The sequence below is a fragment of the Bos indicus x Bos taurus genome, chromosome 3 (genome assembly GCF_003369695.1).
Source record: "Bos indicus x Bos taurus breed Angus x Brahman F1 hybrid chromosome 3, Bos_hybrid_MaternalHap_v2.0, whole genome shotgun sequence".
Lineage (NCBI taxonomy): Eukaryota > Metazoa > Chordata > Mammalia > Artiodactyla > Bovidae > Bos > Bos indicus x Bos taurus.
Window position 1 is genome coordinate 66,855,903 of NC_040078.1, and position 16,044 is coordinate 66,871,946.

General features: G+C 34.2%; 1 protein-coding gene across 23 annotated transcripts in view; it reads left to right on the top strand.

Moving 5' to 3' along the window:
* Positions 1-16,044, top strand: part of FUBP1 (far upstream element binding protein 1) — a 34,455-nt gene that overhangs the window by 2,168 nt on the left and 16,243 nt on the right. For 13 of the 23 annotated variants that reach the window (XR_003510326.1, XR_003510325.1, XR_003510327.1 and 10 more), the window contains exons 2-17: positions 3,997-4,087; positions 4,919-4,981; positions 5,800-5,838; positions 6,807-6,846; positions 7,292-7,344; positions 7,437-7,508; positions 7,633-7,690; positions 9,352-9,514; positions 9,608-9,706; positions 9,832-9,933; positions 10,185-10,287; positions 10,389-10,489; positions 10,870-11,011; positions 11,664-11,824; positions 14,604-14,755; positions 14,843-14,922. Coding sequence is in view for 18 of the 23 variants with exons in the window: in XM_027536805.1 (XP_027392606.1) it covers positions 3,997-4,087; positions 4,919-4,981; positions 5,800-5,838; positions 6,807-6,846; positions 7,292-7,344; positions 7,437-7,508; positions 7,633-7,690; positions 9,352-9,514; positions 9,608-9,706; positions 9,832-9,933; positions 10,185-10,287; positions 10,389-10,489; positions 10,870-11,011; positions 11,664-11,824; positions 14,604-14,755; positions 14,843-14,922 (1,519 nt within the window). In the remaining 5 variants the exon portion in view is untranslated. Of the gene's footprint in view, positions 1-129; positions 1,589-3,996; positions 4,088-4,918; positions 4,982-5,799; positions 5,839-6,806; positions 6,847-7,291; positions 7,345-7,436; positions 7,509-7,632; positions 7,691-9,351; positions 9,515-9,607; positions 9,707-9,831; positions 9,934-10,184; positions 10,288-10,388; positions 10,490-10,869; positions 11,012-11,663; positions 11,825-14,603; positions 14,756-14,842; positions 14,923-16,044 lie in introns of those variants that run through there. The other 10 variants (XM_027536812.1, XM_027536820.1, XM_027536822.1 and 7 more) reach the window with 4 other exon arrangements.

A 16,044-nucleotide genomic window follows, 5' to 3' on the forward strand; every position in this document is an offset into this window, starting at 1 on the left:
CTTCCATATATATTGGTTGTAGCTGTTTGTCTGATTATTCAGGTGTGGAGTATAGGGAAAGGTGTTTGGGTTTACGGAACAAGTTAGGTTAATATTTGAACTACTTTTTTCCTTATTTATATTAAATGGATTCTGAATTGTATTTCCAAAATCTCCATCTAACCTTAAGTTTCTTTTCTTTGTCCAGAGTATTATGCTATGTTCTTTGGAAGGAAGAGGTATAAGAACAGCTTATTGCCTTCAAAGAGCTACATACTGGTGGGAAATCTATTGGCATTTCAGCTGAACAGTTCTTTGTTATGCGGGAAAGCAGAACAAATGATTAGGGTCCCTGGACCCTATCTAGTTAAAGCTAGTAGCATTTACTCCAGCTGATTGTTGCCATCTGGCAGTGGAGCTCGGTCTTTTTTCCAGAGAATTCTAATAGTTTGTTTTTTTTTTTAATGTGAAGTTTTCAGATTTTATAATACTCTGTGAGCTAAATCTAACACAGGGGCACCAAATTTCTTCTCTAGGGTTTCCAATGGTATAGTTTAGAAATTATATTTGGGTATTTCAAGCTTTATCTGTAGAGGGTGATATTGAAATTGTTTGACTAGATACTTAGTGGTCACACTGATAACAAGTTCTGTCCCTGAAACATTGGAAAATTAATGCATATCTACTTTTTTCCCCTTAAAGTTATATGAAGATAGAAGTAAATCTGAGACTGAGTAGTAGATCGTAGGTTAAGCAAGATTATCAACCCTCATCACTTCCCCTCTAAACTATTAAATTAGTCATTAGGTACTCAATTCTTTAAGTCTCTTCCTTGATAATTATGAAAGTAATTCAGACTATTATGTTTGAATAAAAAGAAAAATTTATAAAATAGAACTCTTGACTTTTTACTTACCATTATTCTCTTTCAGTGAAAACTAGCATTTGAGAGTTTTGTTTTGGGGGCTTTTTTTAGTAACATATTTTGAGATAGGATAGCAAAGCTTGATTATGATAATAAAGACTTAGGACTGTAGAGAGGGGACAATATTAATGAAGTGGCAGCCTAGTAATATTTCTAGCCTCTTCACATTTCTGGTACATGGAAACAATCCATTAGGACCTTTCCTATAGTGGGTACTCAGTATTTATTAAATTGAATGAATATATCTAATGAATTAGTGATGAAATTTTGTTTTGAAAATAATTGCATTCTTTCAAAATGTATGTCTTTGGCCAGTATAAATAAAAGGCTGTTAAAATTTTTGAACCAAACATTTGAAGTCTTGTGAACTCTGCATTGTTGAATTCTAGTGTGCTGAGTTGTTCATAGTAACTGGCAATTTATGTGGTACATACTAGGTCTCTGTGCTAAGCGTATGTGTATTAATTCATTTAATTCCCACAATTATCCTACAAGGTAAGTGGAGAAACTATTTATCTCTTTTGTACACAGAAGATGAATGAGGCACAAAATGCTTAAGGAAATTTGGCAAGGACACAAAGCAGTAAAACCAGAATTACCACTGACCCCAAATCACGGTTGGACCCCAAAGCCTAAGGAAGCATGTAGACTGAAACTTAGGAGATAGTCATTTGGGGCATTTAGGTAATTACTTCTGAAAGTCAATCTTTTGTGTGCTATTGTTTGTGGTTTTATTGTTTTGTTCTTGAAAATGAGGTGGTATGGCTGAATCTGTTAAATTTTCTTTCAACTCCAAAATTCTTAGATTCTAGGAATAATCAATGAAGAGAGGTGGACAATGCTCAAACAGTGAAAATACAAAAAATATTTACCCTTTTGAGAAGCAAGGAGAGTCCAAATAGAACACTCGTATTTTTATTGTAAATTAAAATCAAAGAAGTTGCCTACACTTAGTTCTACTGGTCTCATAAGAATTTTATATAGCTAGAGGTTGAATTTTAAGGATTACTATTTCTCTTAAAGTAATCCTGTGAAGTAACCTAGCAAATATATATTTAACTGATCAAATAGTAGTAGTTTTACTAGAAGATTTTTACTGACATTTTTAGTGATGGGGGCTTCCCAGGTGGCACTAGTGGTAAAGAACCTGCCTGCCAATGCAGGCGATGTGGGTTTGATCCCTGGGTCAGGAAGATCCCCTGGAGAAGGAAATGGCATCCCACTTCAGTATTCTTGCCTGGGAAATCCCATGGACAGAGGAGCCTGGTGGGCTGTAGTTCACGGGGTTGCAAAGAGTTGAACAGGACCAAAGCATCTAAACACAAACAATGTTTTTGTATTGGTTTGGAATTTTTGAGATATGTTAACTGGTTCTTCTGAGTGTACTTAATGATCAGTTTTCATTTGGATATTTTTAGAACTATTCAATAAATAGAAGATATCCAATTAAGTATCCTTTTTCTATGCAGAAGTTCCTTGGAGTTCAAGGAGTGCTGCTTTGCAAACTCAGAGTATTTATAAAAGCTAATTGCAGAAGGTATTGCCAGCCTAAACTATTTCCTTCATGTATATTGTTGTTTCTCAGACCTGAAATACTTATAAATCAGTGCCCAGCAGCTAAGTTCCTTTGCAACAGTTCAGATGCTCATTGCTTTAAACTGAAGTGGAAAAACAACTTTCAGGTGTGATGAGGAAAATTTTCAGAATATTAATCATATCAAATATACAAATAAGCTTTTGAGAAAGTGAAAGATGATTAAGATAGCATCAAGAAATACATACTTCTTTTATCAAGCATTTTTATATTTAATTCTAATATGATTTGTAGTGGGTGTTTACATTTACAGATGAGAAAAAGGGAAATCTGGGAACCCTAGGAAATATATTTGGTATATGGGAACAGATAATGTAAGTATCAGGACTTATGTGATACATTTTGAATTCAGGTTGTTATATACACTTATCCTTCACAGTTTTCTAGTTACAGTGAAGCCTGAGGCACTTGGTTTAGTTCCACATCAAGATCTCTCTTTGGAAGAATTCCAGTCATCAAAAGTTTCATTTTCTCTTTAACTTTTATCATGGAAAATTTCAAACATACTCAAGATTCAAAGAATAACATCAGTACATCACCCATCTTTGGTGACTACCCCTTTAGTAATTTCTGTGGAGCTCTGTAGAAATTGGAACTTCACCATTGACTTGCTATGCCTCTTGAGATGTTTTTCAGTTGTAAAATGATTGTCTCATAAGCACTCTATATCAGAATTGTTGTGGTGATTCAGTGACAAAATGAGTATAAACATTTATTACAGATAGTCAGTTTGGTCTGTTGGCACTCAGTAATTTTAGTTCCATTTCCTTTTTCATAGAAAAATGCCATAAATATCCCCTGGTTTTGCCTCACTTGTGAGGCTGGTATTTCTTATACAACGTTTGCCCCAGAACGTGGTTCTATAATAGACTTAGATGTACAACTTCCCAGGTTTCCCCCACACCTCCACATTTCCTTAGAAAAAGATTGTCCAGAAGAAGTATTATGCAAGTTACATATTTTAACTCAACGTATGTAAAATATTGCCATTTTATTGTATTCAGTGTAAGAATTTGGGGGATGCTTTGTATTTGTTCCACAGTTTCACTACTTAGTGTGTCTTTTACACTTGAAGTACATCTCAGTTTGGACTAGACATATCAAGTACTCACTGACCAGATGTGAGTGGCATTTTACATCTTGTTAGACAGCATAGCCTTAGCATTTCATAAGCTGTTCACAGCTGTTCTCTCTGAGCCAGCCAACACATGGTCATGGAGAAGACAGAATTAGGAGTCAGACTTTCCTCAAAGTTCTTCAGTCAGTCTTCTAAAGATTCCTGATTGATTAGTTCTTTGTTTTTAGAGAGATATATCAGAAAGTTTCAGATGATAATGATTTAACTGTCTGAAGTTATTAATGATATAAATCGAATTATTTTAATTTGTCTATCAAGTTAATTTTCTTACATGATAGATATTTAGCATATGTGAGGAAATTTAGTACTGAAGAGTTAAAGCTATGATGCTGTCCTTGATGATGTGTTTTGTTTTTTAAGATTGCAGCAAAAATTGGAGGTGATGCTGGTACGTCACTGAATTCAAATGACTATGGTTATGGGGGACAAAAAAGACCTTTGGAAGATGGAGGTAAGTTATAGCCATAAATATTTTAAATTGTTTTACACAGAGTTTAGTTGAAGTGATTTTCATTGCTTTTCAAGTGTTCTTTTTTTGAAACATTGCTTTTATCATAAGGTTCCTAAAATTGTAAGGGTTATATTGGCCTCAGAAGGAGAGGGGGTAAAAAGAGACCTAAACAAGGTAGGTAAAATTTAAGTTAACCAGCCAGTTTTGTCTTAGTAGAAAACACTATGTTCCCTCTTTTAGGATTGTGTCAGATTGATAGTTTGCACAGACAACTTGTTAATATACTGAAGTAAAAGTCTAGGAAACATCTCACTGGTTTTTCTCATCATACATGAATTAATCTGAGATGCTATATTCTCATTACTTTGCTATTTGAGATTTCACTTTAAAGGTTGAAGTTGCTATATAGTTTGCTACTTTTGTGTGTTGCAGGTTATACCATTGTTACCTTTTTGTTTGCTTTAGTACCTTGTTTTGTGTTTCAGGTTTAACTCAAAATGTGGCTTAAAACAGTAGATATACAGTGCTTTGTATTTTTTTAAAAAACATAATTGTTGAAGCTTCTGAATTTAGAAGTCTGCACGTATTTTTATTTTAGATTTGATGTATGAATTTTGATACATTTTCTTTTTGCCCTTTTATTCTTTTTTAAAGGAGGATTCTGAATGAGCTTATAGAATGTATTTGTAGCTTTTGATCAGGAGTACTTGGTTTCCTTTTATTTAAGTGTCTTTCACATTTATAGTGAGGTTTTAATATACAAAAAAAAAAAAATGAGCTAATGATGCTTCAGATGTTGTATGTAATGTATTCTTTTTATTTTATGTGTAGATGGCTCTTGGACAAGTCCGAGCAGTACAACACACTGGGAGGGAATGCCCTCTCCTTTTAAAGGCAGGAATTTTTATTTATTACCTGTGTTCAGTATGTAAACGTGAAATAAACCAGTGGATTCTTAAATGGACACAAATATTTCTTGGATTATGTGTCTGAATTTTTGCTGCACAACATTCTGATGTTTAATCATTTAAGTTTGAAGGGGGGAGGAGAATGTAGTACTTTGAGCTGTAGGTTGCCTATTCTAAGGTATGCATTGTATTCATGTGTGTAAAGGATGTAGATAAAGATGAAGTCATGTAGTTGTTGAGTTTCTGCTGAAGTTTATGCTGTGAAATGTTTGGTTAGGAACAGTAGAACAGTTTAGCTTGAGATTGCCTTGTAATGTGATTTTTTCTTTTTTTTTTTTTTTTTTACTTATTTTGCATAGCTTTGTGTTCATTGTCAGGTACACTCAGCTTTTGATATGTCAAAATTTCACATTTTGATAGGTTCTTTTCCTTCCAATCTTCAGTTCCTACAGTGGGAAGCATCATTAGACTTTAGCATGTGATGTTTTGCTAACTAATGGACTAAATACTTTCTTGTATCATTCTAAAGTGATTGACATGCATTAAGGTCAGTGATTTGATTCAGTAAAAAAGAATTTTCTTTTAATGTCTGTGCATCTTATAAACATGAAGAGCATGAAAGAAGTGCAGTTTTCTTTATTTCGATTCCTAAGTGTTTGGGCTGAGTTTGGTGGTTTTGGTTCAAATGATAAACCATACCCTCAGCTACTTCCATAAATGTTTATATTGGTGTTCTTGATTGGGTATGGGGGATCTGAGTCTTATATTATTGGCAAAAAATTAAAAGACTCTTTAATTTTGCAGATCAGCCAGATGCTAAGAAAGTTGCTCCTCAAAATGACTGTAAGTATTTATTTTAAATTTGGTTAAAAACTAAATTTTAATAACAGGATTTTGTTCCTATGTTCTGTGGTATCTTTGAAGTTATTTGAAGATCATAAATTTTCTTTTTGAGTGAATTTATTTGTAAAGATATACCTTCTATCTTTATAATCTTCCATTTCTGTTAATGGCAGTGTATATATTATAAGATTTGGTTGCTAAATCATTTTATGTATTCAATTTGTTTTATGATTCCCAGTTTTTAATTGATAGATGTTATATTTTCTATTATGGTCTATCATTGGATATTGAATATAGTTCCCTGTACTGTACAGTAAGAACATGTTGTTTATCCATATATATGTATAGTCTGTATCTGCTAACGCCAACCTCTCACTCCATCCCTCCAACACCCCCCATCCACCAGTCACAAGTCTGTTCTCTGCCTACGAGTCTATTTCTATTTCTTGGATAGATTCATTTGTGTCATATTTTAGATTCCACATATAAGTGATATCACATGGTATTTGTCTTTCTCTTTCTGACTTCACTTAGTACGATAATATCTAGTTGCATCCATGTTCCTGTGAATGCCAATATTTCATTCTTTTTTATGGCTAATAGTATTTCACTCTGTATATATACCATATCTTCCTTTATCCATTCTTCTGTCAACAGACTTTTAAATTGTTTCCATGTCTTGGCTACTGTGAGTTGTGCTGCTCTGAACATAAGTGTTACAGTTCCATTTCTTAATCTTTGCTTAACAACACTTGAAAAAGGACATTTTTTAATGCTATTGTTAATAATGTCTGCCCTTTCGCTGAGTTTCTTGCTGACTGTTGATTTAAGTATTCTGCGTAAAATTTTATTCTTTTCAAGATGTTGTCTTATGTCGGGGAAATTGTAGAATTGCTTTAAATGATGATATTGTTAAACATCTGTCAATTTAAATAAAATAATTTTTATTTCGTTTAATTTTTTGGTAGCTTTTGGAACACAGTTACCACCAATGCATCAGCAGCAAAGGTATAGTAAAATAAAAGCTTTTCTAAGAGTATTTTGCAAGTTTTAGTTGAATTCAATGTGAAATATAACCAAGTTAGTATATAGTGAATATACATGTCTTTGTGTGTGTGTGTGAATCCTTTAAAGCCCTTGACTCAAATAGATAATAGTGAATGATCAGTTTTCTTTTTGAGTGAGATACATTTATACTTTGGAAGGATGGGTGGAATTAGCCACCCTTTGGAAAAACTAAAGTGATTAAAATAACTTAAAATGATACTTCTGAACTGTACCCCAAGTGCTTTTTTAGCTACATAGGCCTCATATTTTGACTTTTGAGTATTTTAAGTGTGTGCCTACAAACTTAGTTTAAGCTCTTAGAAGCTGTTAGATTTCTATGTTTATTTTTATTTGTAAACAAATTATGTTTCTTCGAAGAAAAATGTTAGTTTCTGTCATTTCTTAGCAGGTCTGTAATGACAGAAGAATACAAAGTTCCAGATGGAATGGTTGGATTTAGTAAGTAATCTAATTTTTTTGACGCTTTGAAAAGACATAGTCAAAATACACTTTAAAACCTTTCAGCAAATAATTTTCTTTTTTCTTACTAGTAATTGGCAGAGGAGGTGAACAGATCTCACGCATACAACAGGAATCTGGATGTAAAATACAGATAGCTCCTGGTAATGTTATTCTCTTGCTGTAATTTTCAAAGTCACAAGAAAACTAGCATATTTAAAGTTGTTAGTGAAAATGATGCTGTTACTCTTTTCTTGGCCTAAGATTTTTGTTTGTTTTTAATTGTAGATAGTGGTGGCCTTCCAGAAAGGTCTTGTATGTTAACTGGAACACCCGAGTCTGTCCAGTAAGTATGAAAATCATGTTCCAGTCCCTCCTTCCTGAAGCATGTTATCCCTGCAATTGAACCAACTTTTCTTGTGCACTATTACTTTTCCCCTTTTCTAGAAAATTTCTAATAGCACATAAACATGCTTAAAAAAATCCCTTTATCTGAACATAAAACCATCTTTGAACCCCACATTTCTATTTTTCAGGTCTCTTTTACCAAAAAATTTGAAAGGTGGTCACTGCTTGAATCTTCAGCCTTGATTTCTTTCCCTAATTCCAGATGTATATATCCTGTTGCTTCCTCAGTATATTCTACACTTGGATGTCTTTTAAACATATCAAAGTTTAGCTTGTTAAAAACAGAGTCATTGTTTTTCCAGTCCATACTTTGACTTGTCTAATTCATTTCATTTCATTGTATGACAACTGTTCTAATACTTCATCTTTCTTTAATGACCTATTTATCCATAAGCAACTCTTGGTCATTTTATCTTTCATAATTTATTTAGAATTCAGCCTCTTCTTGTCACCTTCCATGTCACCTTAATTCTGGTACCATTTGCCTGTATTACTGCAAGGTGTTTCTGGTTTTTTTTGTTGTTGTGTTTTTTTTTTTTTTTTTTTTAAGCTTTGTCCAATTATAGTACAGCCATACTGATCCTTTTAAAATGTGAGTCAATTCATATAGTACTTTGTTCAAAACCCTTTAATGCTTTCCCATTTACAGTAGAAGTCAGTGTCTTTATCATGGCTCAGGTTCCCTGCCACCTTTCTTACTGCATATTTTGCTGTTCTCCCAGCTCTGTTCTAGTAGCCTCTTTTCTGTTTAGCCTCTTCTCTATTTTTTCAGGACACCAAGAATACTTCTCATTTGAATCCTTTGTATTTCCTAGTTCTTCTCCCTGGGATGTTTTTCCCCCAGATGTTTTCATAGTCACTCCTGTACTTAATTCAGGTCTTGGCTTAAATGTCTCCTTATCAGTAAAGTTTTTGTTTATTTTCATTTATTTACTTTTTGATCACTACCATGCAGCTGCCCGGATCTTAGTTGCTTGACCAGAGATTGGACTCATGCCCCACTGCAGTGGAAGTGCAGAGTCCTAACTACTGGACTGCCAAGGAATTCCTCATTCATCTATTTTACATAAAATAGCATCCCTTCACACACACATACAATCTGTCCTTCTTATCTTGCTTTAATATTCTTTATAGCACTTAACAGATGAGTTATTTATTTAACCTTCTGTGTTTACTTATTTAATAAAGTTAAGCCACATCAACACATACCTTAACTGTTATTTCAGTGCTGTAACTCCAACCTAGAATAGTACCTTGCATATATAGTTGACATATTTAAATTATTTGTTGAATGAATAAATAAATTTTAACATGAGTAACCAAAGTAAAGTTTTAAAAATAAATGCATCATTTAATTTTTGGATGAATGAGCTTTATTCTGAGATAACTTTAGAAGTAGGGTATGTCTTCTTGGAAGTTTCATACTGTTCTCAAAAATATTGAAGATTATATACCTGGAAAATTTATTGCATGGTTTCAGTTTTTTATATTGATGATATTTTCTTTGAATTTTTAAAATTTACTTTTAGGCCACCTAAATCTGAATTGGGATGGACGAAGTACCTGATTATTTTGTATTGACTATTAATTTGTTAACAGATCAGCAAAACGGTTACTGGACCAGATTGTTGAAAAAGGAAGACCAGCCCCTGGCTTCCATCATGGTGATGGACCAGGAAATGCAGTTCAAGAAATCATGATTCCAGCTAGCAAAGCAGGATTAGTAATTGGAAAAGGGGGAGAGACTATTAAACAACTTCAGGTATTACTATTTAAAATGATTACTTTGTCTATTTTGAAGCCTGTTTCCTCCTTCTCCCCTTTTGTTAATATGTCTGATTTCTGTGATTAACAGGAACGGGCTGGAGTTAAAATGGTTATGATCCAAGATGGACCTCAGAATACTGGTGCTGACAAACCTCTTAGGATTACAGGAGACCCATACAAAGTTCAAGTAAACTTAAGTTTATATTTTACAGTAGGGGATTTGGGGTGGATAGCAGTGGGTAAAACATGCATGACTAATTACAATGTTTTGAGACACGCTTCCTAAATTGGGTAATTTTTTTTGTACTTCAGCAAGCCAAGGAGATGGTGTTAGAGTTAATTCGTGATCAAGGTGGTTTCAGAGAAGTTCGGAATGAGTATGGGTCAAGAATAGGAGGAAATGAAGGAATAGATGTAAGTAAAAATACCAATTCAGAAATGATTGAATGCTAGTCCATAAATAAACTAGGATTTTCCCTGTTTTGTGTTACATAGCCTTCTCTAACATGGTATTGTCCTCCCCACCCCCGCAACTTTTCAACTTAGAATACAGTGTATTTTGTATCTTTTTAACCTCTTCTATATAAATATAGTGCTTCTGTGGTTTGAGGCAGATACATTTTTCAGGAAATGGCTTTCCTGATACTTAGTTTTCTTTGCATAAGGTCCCCATTCCAAGATTTGCTGTTGGCATTGTAATAGGAAGAAATGGAGAGATGATTAAAAAAATACAAAATGATGCTGGTGTTCGAATTCAGTTTAAGCCAGGTGAGTACTTACGTTTAATTTTCTAAGCATTGCTGGCAATTTCTTTTAACACTCATTAATTTAATGTTAAATTAATCCAATTTTGTTTCATTGTTTTGAAGATGATGGAACAACACCTGATAGAATAGCACAAATAACAGGACCTCCAGACAGATGTCAGCATGCTGCAGAGATTATTACAGACCTCCTTCGAAGTGTTCAGGTTTGATAGAATGTTAATATTGTCATTGCTTTGTTTTCATTAAAGAAGATTTTCCTTCATTAAATGTGGAAGTTCCCCTCCATAGTTTTTAAATCAAAATCTGTTTGATGAAACTTTATTAATTGCTAGGAAGTTTAAATTGCTTTAAGGTACACATCTTGGAGCAGGAGGGCAGCTACATAAGTGCACTAGTTTATTCACCACAGTAAAAAAGAATAAAAGGTGGTGGTGGTTTGTTGATTTGGGGGTGGATGGCGTCTCCTAGCTTCTCTAAATTTAAGATTTAGAAAAAATGAAAGTTGAGGGAAATAGACATGCAATAATTTTATTGTGGAAAGAAGAGTTTCTGACTCTTCTGACTTTGTCTTTGCCCTCTTTAGGCTGGTAATCCTGGTGGACCTGGACCTGGTGGTCGAGGAAGAGGTAGAGGTCAAGGCAACTGGAACATGGGACCACCTGGTGGACTACAGGAATTTAATTTCATTGTCCCAACTGGGAAAACTGGATTAATAATAGGAAAAGGCAATGTATTTAAAACTATTAATGTGTGGTTAATAATTTAATGCTTTATCTGATTTTCTGGATGCTATTTCTGTTGTTGTTGTAGATGAATAGCAGTGATTTTTCTTTGGCTGTATTTTAGTAGGAAAGTGTTCTTATGCTGATATGTAACAGCTAAAGCCTAAATGAAGGGCCTTATATGTATTTAAATCTAGAGTGGGATTTGAATCACATTGGTTTCTAGAGAAGAGGATCAGCAGTTTAATTATTAGTGTAAAAAACTTTTCTTCTCACCTGGAAAATGGTTTGAGTGTTTTTGTTTATTTTGCTGTTTCCTGACACATGTTTTTTTAAGTTTTTGAATTCTTAAGTCATTGTGTTAGCTTCTCATTGCTTATAAAAGCAATTTCTTTGAACCAAGTGTTGATACGATAATTCATTTTAAGGTTGGGTACAGACATATTAAACTATGTCTTAAAACTTTAAAGTGTATGATTATGATTGATTGTATATTATATAAATTGATTTAAAATGTAGAATAAATGGAAACTCCTAATAGCATATTGGCAGATGGGATACTATTCAAAACTTCCTTAATTATAATCAGTTCCTTTTGAATAGCTCCACTTGTATCCTATGAATCTTTAAAGAAATTACTGTGTTTTGATTTTAGGGGGTGAAACCATAAAAAGCATAAGCCAACAGTCTGGTGCAAGAATAGAACTTCAGAGAAATCCTCCACCTAATGCAGATCCTAATATGAAGTTATTTACAATTCGTGGCACTCCACAGCAAATAGACTATGCTCGGCAACTCATAGAAGAAAAGATTGGTGTGAGTATGCTTTAAACGTCCTATTGTTAGCACAGGTTCTGTTAGTTATATAAGACATTAATTCATACGTTCCTATAAGAAAAGTGTTAATTTCTACTCTAAAATTATAGATCTGATGACAACAGATACCTAACAATATAGAAAAGATTGTCCAGCAGTAAAAAAAAAAAAAAAAAGTTATATAGTTACAGGTATTCAAAATCTTGTACTGGAGTGTGGGTAAATAAGACAAGATGACATTACTTGAGTTACAACATTAGGGTTAGTAGAGGGTTGTGAAAAATACTAAAAGATATAGATAGTTAACCAGAAGTCACTATTTATTAAGGACTTACTTGGTGACTGTTACTGCTTGCTTACTGTTTATTAAGGGCAACCCTTGGTGAGGCAAAGAAGAATCAGATGCCTCCCCCCTCATTAAAGTAGAACTCTACATTATCCTATTATCCTATTTCTTAGACTGGCTCCAGACAGTCATCTAGGGGAATTTGGAATGTAGACAGCTTGTGTGCTTTACATTTCAGCATGTAACATATAATTGTAATTCAGAATGTCTGCAGTAGGGCCCAGTGTCTAATTTTAAGAATGTTCCAGGTGATCCTGATACCTAACCAAGTTTGAAAATAATGAGGAAATAGTGCTTTCAGTTCATTAGCTCAGTCGTGTCCAACTTGTTGCAGCCCAATGGACTGCAGCACTCCAGGCCTCCCTGTCCATCACCAACTCCTAGAGTTTACTCACACTCACTTCCATTGAGTCAGTGATGCCATCTAACCATCTTATCTTCTGTTGTCCCCTTCTCCCACTTTTAATCTTTACCAGCATCAGGGTCTTTACCAGTGAGTCAGTTCTTCCCATCAGGTGGCAAAATTCCATCAAAGTATTGGAGTTTCACCTTCAGCATCAGTCCTTCCAATGAATATTCAGGACTGATTTCCTTTAGGATGGACTGGTTGGATCTCCTTGTAGTCCATGGGACTCTCAAAAGTCTTCTCCAACACCAAAGTTCAAAAGCATCAATTCTTCGGTGCTCAGCTTTCTTCATAGTCCAACTCTCACATCCGTACATGACTACTGGAAAAGCCATAGTCTTGACTAGACAGACCTTTGTTGGCAAAGTAATGTCTTTGCTTTTTAATATGCTATCTATGTTGGTCATAACTTTTCTTCCAAGGAGCAAGTGTCTTTTAATTTCATGGCTGCAGTCACCATCTGCAGTGGTTTTGGAGCCCCCAAAATACTGCTTTACTATGTTTATTTTACTGTGAAGAATTAACATATTGTGAGGGAGCTTCTTAGTTTATTATTAATAATTAGAATATCTTAGGAAAATTCTCCTTGATGTTTGCCATGCTCTGAATGAGGTGTTTCTCCATGCTTGGGAAAACAAAAATAGATGTAGAAAAGACACTTAAGAATACCTTAAAAATACACACAAATATTCTAAGTTCTCTGATAAGGAGAATAAATGTAATTGTTCAAAAACATGAGGAAAATAATTGTTGGACTCAGTAATGGCAAGAATTGATGCCAGAAGAATGATTAGTGCTCCTTGGTTTTGGATTTTGCTATCATTAGCAAAATTAGGATTGCATTTGGATTGATGAACATACAAGACAGGTTGTTCTGGAAAAGCAGTTAAGAACATGGACTCCTGAGTCAGGTGTCCAGGTTCAAAATACTCTCAATTATTTACTGACTGCATGATCTTAGAGGAAGATATTTACACTTTTTTTTGCCTCTCATTCTTCTGAAAGTAGGGATAATTATACCTACCTTATAGGGTTATAGGGATGAAATGTTTGAAGTATGTGTGTCTATCACTTAAAAGCATGCCTGCCCTATAAAATGTTGCTACTTTTTTTTCCAGTAATCTTTTTTTTTTTTTACTCTTTAGAAAGGATGGGTTATGGCTAATAGAAGTGAGGGATAATGTTAATAAAGGGATTTTAAAAGTCATGAAGTATTTAGCTTTATTGTGAGAAAATTGACAACCAAATATAGATTAAGCATTTTTGTCCAAATTGTCACATGGTGAGTACTAACAGTATTTTATTTTAGAGCAGGTGAATCTAGTTGTCCTTACAAGTTGGGATTATCAAAAAGGAATCAACTAAGCATTATTAATTATACTATAACATGAAATGGATATGAAGTAGTCTGTGACTTACTAAATCAATTAAAAGGAAATCCTTGATGTATTTAGAAAATTATGATAAAGGGTAAGGGAGAAAATGAACTTAAATTATTGATTCAAAAGTGGTTCAGTGACAGAAGGGCTAGGAGGAAGGCTACTTTGTTGAAGAAGAACTTGCTAAATATTACTGGTTTAGTATTCATTATTGGTAAAATATTCATCAGCCATTTCACTATGTTAAGATATTTCTCTGATTAATGTTAGGAGAGTAGATGTAGAGTTGATGCAGAGAGAGAAGAGGTAAAGGAAAGAACTTGATGTTTGGTAAGCTTCCGTGATTAAGATGATGAAGGAATAGTAAAAGTAAGAATTGTACAAGGAAAGGGAAATAATGGAAAAGGGAGTAGTCTGAAAAGAGTAGAAGATAAAGGAAATGTATCAGGTCTTTGCTAATACTGTTAATTTGAATTAATTTTACATGTCTCATTAATGTGGTAGAGTTAGATTTTTGCAGCATGGGTAAGGAATGAAGGAAAAACATAAATTTTAGATTACAGGTAGGTAAAGGTGTGGAAATGAAAGGTTATTTGACTTTTGAAATGTTTAACCTTTATTGTCTTTGTGATTTTTGTCTTTTTGCAGGGCCCAGTAAATCCTTTAGGGCCACCTGTACCCCATGGGCCCCATGGTGTCCCTGGCCCCCATGGGCCTCCTGGGCCTCCTGGACCAGGAACTCCAATGGGACCATATAACCCTGCACCTTATAATCCAGGACCGCCTGGCCCTGCTCCTCAGTAAGTTTTGAGTTTTGCTCTTGGCTTTTCTTCAAAGATTACAGATTTTGGTAAGTTGTATTTTTAAATTGATTTCTGTCTTTTCAGTGGCCCTCCAGCCCCTTATGCTCCCCAAGGGTGGGGAAATGCATACCCACATTGGCAGCAACAAGCCCCTCCAGATCCAGGTAAAAGATGATTATCATTTGGTATAATCTGTGTTTTTGCTTGCCACTCCTGTTACATTCATTAGGTATTCCTAGTGTTGAATCTATATTGTGTGCATTGTCTGCACTTGTTCACTCCTTTAGCAGGAGTGTTAGCTTCTGGTTCTACTATAGCAAATAAGACTGTTGGGAATATGGTCTGTTTTCATGAGTGTTTTTCTTCCTGCATTTGGCTTTCTCTGCTTCTAAAATGATACAGCTGAATGCTAAAAGTCAAAGCTATAGGAAGAAGTACAGTGTGTTAGGTTTTAGATGCTAGTGCCATCAAATATATTGTCTGTTAATTGTGACATTTTCCTTGAAAGAATAATGTACATTTGTTTACAAAATTATGTGGGTCAATTGAAGTGTTTTAATACTTTGGCATTAAACTTATAGATTCTCAAATAAGATATGCAAGTATATTGTCTATTTTAGTATTCCTGATATGATAACTTCACATATTAGTAAAAGTCAGGCCTATATTAAATATCTGCATGTTGGAACTCTTAAAATTCATTTAGATAAAGATTTTTTCTGTTCAGATCTGGATTTATATGTTTGTTACGTTTTATCCTATTCTTGAATCTTTTCCTACCCTGTAGTTTACTTTCCATTACGGTCAAAGAGGGAATTCATTGAAACCAGTAATTTTTATGGTCCTTTTTTCTCACCTACTGTGTACCTTTTCACTGGAGTAGTTTCAAGGAAGGTACTGAATTAAGGATTCCTTTTCATACTATTGTGCATATATATATATATATATGTATGTATATATATTTTAAAAAACAGCTAAAATGATTTGATTGCAATTATTTTAGTGAACTTTATTAAAGATTTCTAGTATTTAGAGTGGTCCTATATTTTAACATACCTTAATTTCATAGGAGGTATGCCTTTGGTAACTCGGTAAAGAATCTACCTGCAATGCAGGAGACCTGGGTTCAGTCCCTGGGTCAGTAACATCCCCTGGAGAAGGGAGTGGCAGCTCAGTCCACTATTCTTGCCTGGAGAATTCCATGGACAAAGGAGCCTGGTGGACTACAGTCCATGGGGTCACATAGAGTCAGGCACTACTGAGTGACACACGCTTTCATTTTTCAT